General features: G+C 40.9%; 1 protein-coding gene across 7 annotated transcripts; it reads right to left on the reverse strand.

Moving 5' to 3' along the window:
• Positions 7 to 2,503, reverse strand: LOC109124538 (peroxisome biogenesis protein 12-like). Of its 7 annotated transcripts, none has more exons than XM_010494976.2 (7): positions 2,034 to 2,503; positions 1,684 to 1,957; positions 1,476 to 1,520; positions 1,272 to 1,354; positions 927 to 1,007; positions 701 to 837; positions 7 to 141 (listed from the first exon to the last, which is right to left on the reverse strand). In XM_010494976.2, coding segments are annotated over exons 3-7 (396 nt in total). In that variant the 5' UTR covers positions 1,477 to 1,520; positions 1,684 to 1,957; positions 2,034 to 2,503; the 3' UTR covers positions 7 to 47. The 7 variants fall into 7 exon arrangements, 3 of the variants coding, with proteins under 3 accessions (XP_010493278.1, XP_010493277.1, XP_010493279.1); XM_010494975.2 differs by having other exon boundaries at positions 1,476 to 1,562; XR_764567.2 differs by lacking the exon at positions 7 to 141 and adding an exon at positions 227 to 616 and having other exon boundaries at positions 1,272 to 1,358; positions 2,034 to 2,498.

Below are 4,048 nucleotides of genomic sequence, written 5' to 3' on the forward strand. Positions count from 1 at the left end.
TTTAATTTGTGAAATTGACTAAAAAGTCAATCACGTGAGAGAGAGAACTAAACTTTACCCTCTTCTTTATTTGGAAGCAACACCACATTCTTCTCGCCCGATACTCGCCGGCTCCGATTTGCTTCTTGTAAACACCGGCCGCTGTAGAAACGTTAGTTCTACTTCATCTCAATAACCAGATGAAACAATTATATGGATCATATGAGAACCGACTGGAAGACAGACATGAATAAATGAAACTCTATAAACATAAATGAAACTCATTGTGTATCAAAATGCTTCTATATATAGAATAAGAACTCAAAAAAGAACTCAATGTTCGAAAGAACTTCTATCTTCCTAGGTTTAGACAAAACAAACAGCAAATGTTAAGACTAAGCAGACATGACAAAACTCAATGTGTCGAGAAGAGCTTCTATCAAGCACTTGATCCCAAACTTGATGAGCTCTACATGAAAGCTTATCCATATATATATTTGGCAATTTATAACTCTTTCGGCTCAGACTCTCACAATTTGGCTTAAAACCATTAAATAGATGGGTCCTAAGTGTCATGAAACAGCCTCCTAATCTGATCCACGCTGGCCGGTATCAATGTCACCGGACATCGCTTGTACTGTGTGATTACCACAAAAGACGGATATAAGCTTATACCGAGGTTGGGTTTTGGGAATATAGAGAAATGATTCGGAGAACTTACCTTTGTAACATACTTAAATACACATGAGTAGCAGAAAACAAATCCAGAGACCGTGACAACTGATGGATTTGCACGTTTTTGCAAGCACAACGCGCAGAGGGATCTGTTGGGAGGTAGAGGGATTCCTTCTTGGCCATCTGTTAGAAAAATAACCAAAAAGTACTTAGTTGATTGAGTGAAAGAAGTCTACATTAGTTTCAGTAATGCCTACGAACTGACTGATTACCGTTGGGGCTGGAGGAGGTGGAGGGTACACTGTTGGAGCTGATAATCTCTCTTCAGCTGATTGATACCACCATTCCATCATCTAAAAAAAACAAAACACACGAATATGAATGAAAAGGTTCAACTATTTTATAGATGCGATGAAAAATATACCGAGAGACAAAGACACCAAAAATATAGCAATTAGCTTTATGGCTTAACGCTGTGGCTGTAGCATACAAAATCCAACTTATGTAATCTATGCTTAGGACTATTTCCAAAGGATTCTTCTTCAGAATGTGCTGGAAGCTTTCAGACAGTATAATAAGAGAAGAACCATATACTGAAAATATTTGTGGATACTTACTTTAAAGATAAAAACTGCTGCAATCAGACCGGTTTGGGCGTAGTCAAGCACTGCATATGAGCAGCTAAGAAGTGCCCCTTGCACTGTCTAATTCAATATTCAAAACAATACTATCAGACCTTGGATCACTAAAGTGAGCAGTATTAAGAATCAGCCTATCTCATTCACTAAGTTACAGGAAGTTTAAGAAAACAGAAATCATACTTTTAACCAAGGAGGACCACGAAGCCTCTCACGCTCACGAAGCCTCTAAAAGGAGGGTAATGAAGGCATATCGATTATGGAACTTAGCTTCAACAAATCGAATTAAGCTTAGAAACAGTAAACATTGAGACGGTTTGAACAAAACCGTTCAACAATTCGACTTAATATTGGAAACAGTTAACATTGAAAGGGTTTAAACTAAACGGACCTGGAAGATCAGAATTGGTATTGGCTAGAGAAACCAACTCCTCATGAGTACGGAACCTGAAAAACTCTTTTGGGAAAATACCAAAAGACTCGTCAAGCTTTTCGAAAACAGTAGTGGATATGAGACGGATTGAGAAAGGAGAATCAGTGAGCTTGAAACGTGAGTTGCTTCTGGTGACTTCAAAGTCTGACATGATATATACATGCCCATCACACAGCGAGTTCTCAAATTTGGAAAGGAGGCTAACATTGATCGACCCTTGAATGACACAACTCTAGAGAAAAAACAGAGAAATTAGATAACGCTATCGTAATCAAATGAGAGGTAAATCAAGTAGAGATTGAAGAAACCTTTTCGTCAATGAGAAGGAAGTCAATTCCCATTAGTTGCCCTCCTTTTTTGACGTTTCGGGCCGGCCAGTGACGAAGCATCCTCCCTACAATCTGTTGGTGTAGGCTACCGGCCTTGAGAGTTGCGAATGACCCAACACTGGAATCCATAATAGATAATAGAATTTTCAGATAGTGAAGAAATTGTAAGATGAATGAAATTGGAGAAGAGGGCATTATATAGGATTTGAAGTAACCCAAATTGAATGGTAAGTAGTGGGACTACTATTGAAAGAGAAAACATTGAAGGACTGATTAGGGGGTTTCAAACGTAAACGAAACAATAGCTTTAGAACGGAGGAAACATGAAAAGGCGTGGCGCTTGAGGTCCAACAGCGGCGGCCGGTGGAGAAGACAATCGTGCAGAAAGGGTTAGATTTGTAGATAAACGGATCATTAGATTAGGGGCCCTGAGATTTTAATTAAACAGGGCTTCGGAAAACAGAAGAAGGATATAGTGAAGAAATTGGACTATCAAGGAGACTATAGGATACGTAAATGGGCTTAATTAATTCGTTAAGGCCTTATTTAAACAATTGGGATGCTGACGTGGCTGCACCATGAAAGAGGAAAGGGTACTTTATATATATAGATATATGATTACAAGTTGTTATTTTTTTTTTCATTAGGAGGTGTTAAACTTGCAAGGAATGGAAAATTATCAATGTATCTCTTGTGACCTCAATCACCAACGTTGCAAATGTCACCGGCAAACTTCAACCACCCCTCCAGACATGCCCCTCGATGTTACTCCAGCTTTTTGTTGCCAATGTTATTTTACTATCATTGGTTCCTTTTTTTTTGATAAATATGTGAATTTCATTGAACTAATAGTTCGAGGAACTTACAAAAGCTTGAAACAGAGGTTACTTCTTGCCAAAAAAAAAACTAAAAACAAGGAAGGAACCAAAAGAGAGATATAATACGTCTAAACATACTTTAACCACATCGCCACAGCGGCCTTAAAATGCTTCCTAGTCTTCTTCGCCATGATAGCGTCCCTAATCTGCCTGTCAAGACCCTTGAATAAGATAATAGTCTCAGTGGAGATGTTGTGGTGATGTCTGGCGTTACGTTCCCACCATAGTGCGTAAACAGTGGCTTGAGCAACTAGCCTTCGGAGGGAGCGTGTTGATGTTTTGTCTTTCATGTCCAACCAGCTGGTGAATGCTTCCCAAGTGTGAAAGGAGAATGACCGGTAGCCAAGTATTCTAGTTACTTCAGACCAGAGATCCTCGCTGACCTCACAATGGAGGAATAGGTGATCACGGGTTTCCTGGTACCGTCCACAGAGGCAACAGCTTGCGTCGATGTGTGTGTCCCATCTAGCCAGTCTCGCTTTTGTAGGTAACCTGTCTAGATGCAGAAGCCACATCATGAACGCATGTCTAGGTATTGCGCCCTTAAACCAAACCTGAGAAGTCCAAGGAAGAGGGTTTTGTCTCGGTCTGACCTCCTCCCAGGTCCTCTTTGTTGAGAACGTTTGAAACTCGACCGGACCTGTCATCTAGAAGAAGCTATCTTGTTCCAACGCAAGGTGTGGACTCTGAATCGTAGTAAGGTACATATGGAGATCCAAAGCTTGATTTGTGCGAGCAGGCCTAAGGATCCATCCTGTTGTCGAACAAGCATGGGCCACTTTACCTTGAAGAGGGATTCCCATTTGATTTGGACCGGAAGGTCCGAGGTAGTCTATTAAGGGGCCAAAGGGCGTCCACCAGAAATTTATCAGCTGACCGTTACCGAGCCTTGCCTTGAGGAAGCGTCTTGCAGTGTGTCTAAGGTTCAACATGGCCTTCCAGGTCCATGAGGAATGTTTCTTTGCATCCATAGCCCAGAAAGATCCATCCTTTATCTTGGTATTGCGCAACCACAAAGCCCACAGCGAATCGGAAGCAGCAAACAGTCTCCAAATTAATTTGAGACAGAGTGTTCTGTTCCAAAGGCTTAAGTTTCTCAGACCCAATCCCCCTTCT

Source organism: Camelina sativa, chromosome 20 (genome assembly GCF_000633955.1).
Source record: "Camelina sativa cultivar DH55 chromosome 20, Cs, whole genome shotgun sequence".
In the NCBI taxonomy this organism is placed as follows: Eukaryota; Viridiplantae; Streptophyta; class Magnoliopsida; order Brassicales; family Brassicaceae; genus Camelina; species Camelina sativa.

Excerpts from the sequence above, each read along its gene's own strand:
- LOC109124538 (XM_010494976.2), bottom strand. Across the intron at positions 1,008-1,271 it reads CAGCAGTTTTTATCTTTAAA|ATGATGGAATGGTGGTATCA; the intron begins GTAAGTATCCAC and ends TGTTTTTTTTAG. Across the intron at positions 838-926 it reads CACCTCCTCCAGCCCCAACG|ATGGCCAAGAAGGAATCCCT; the intron begins GTAATCAGTCAG and ends TTTTTCTAACAG.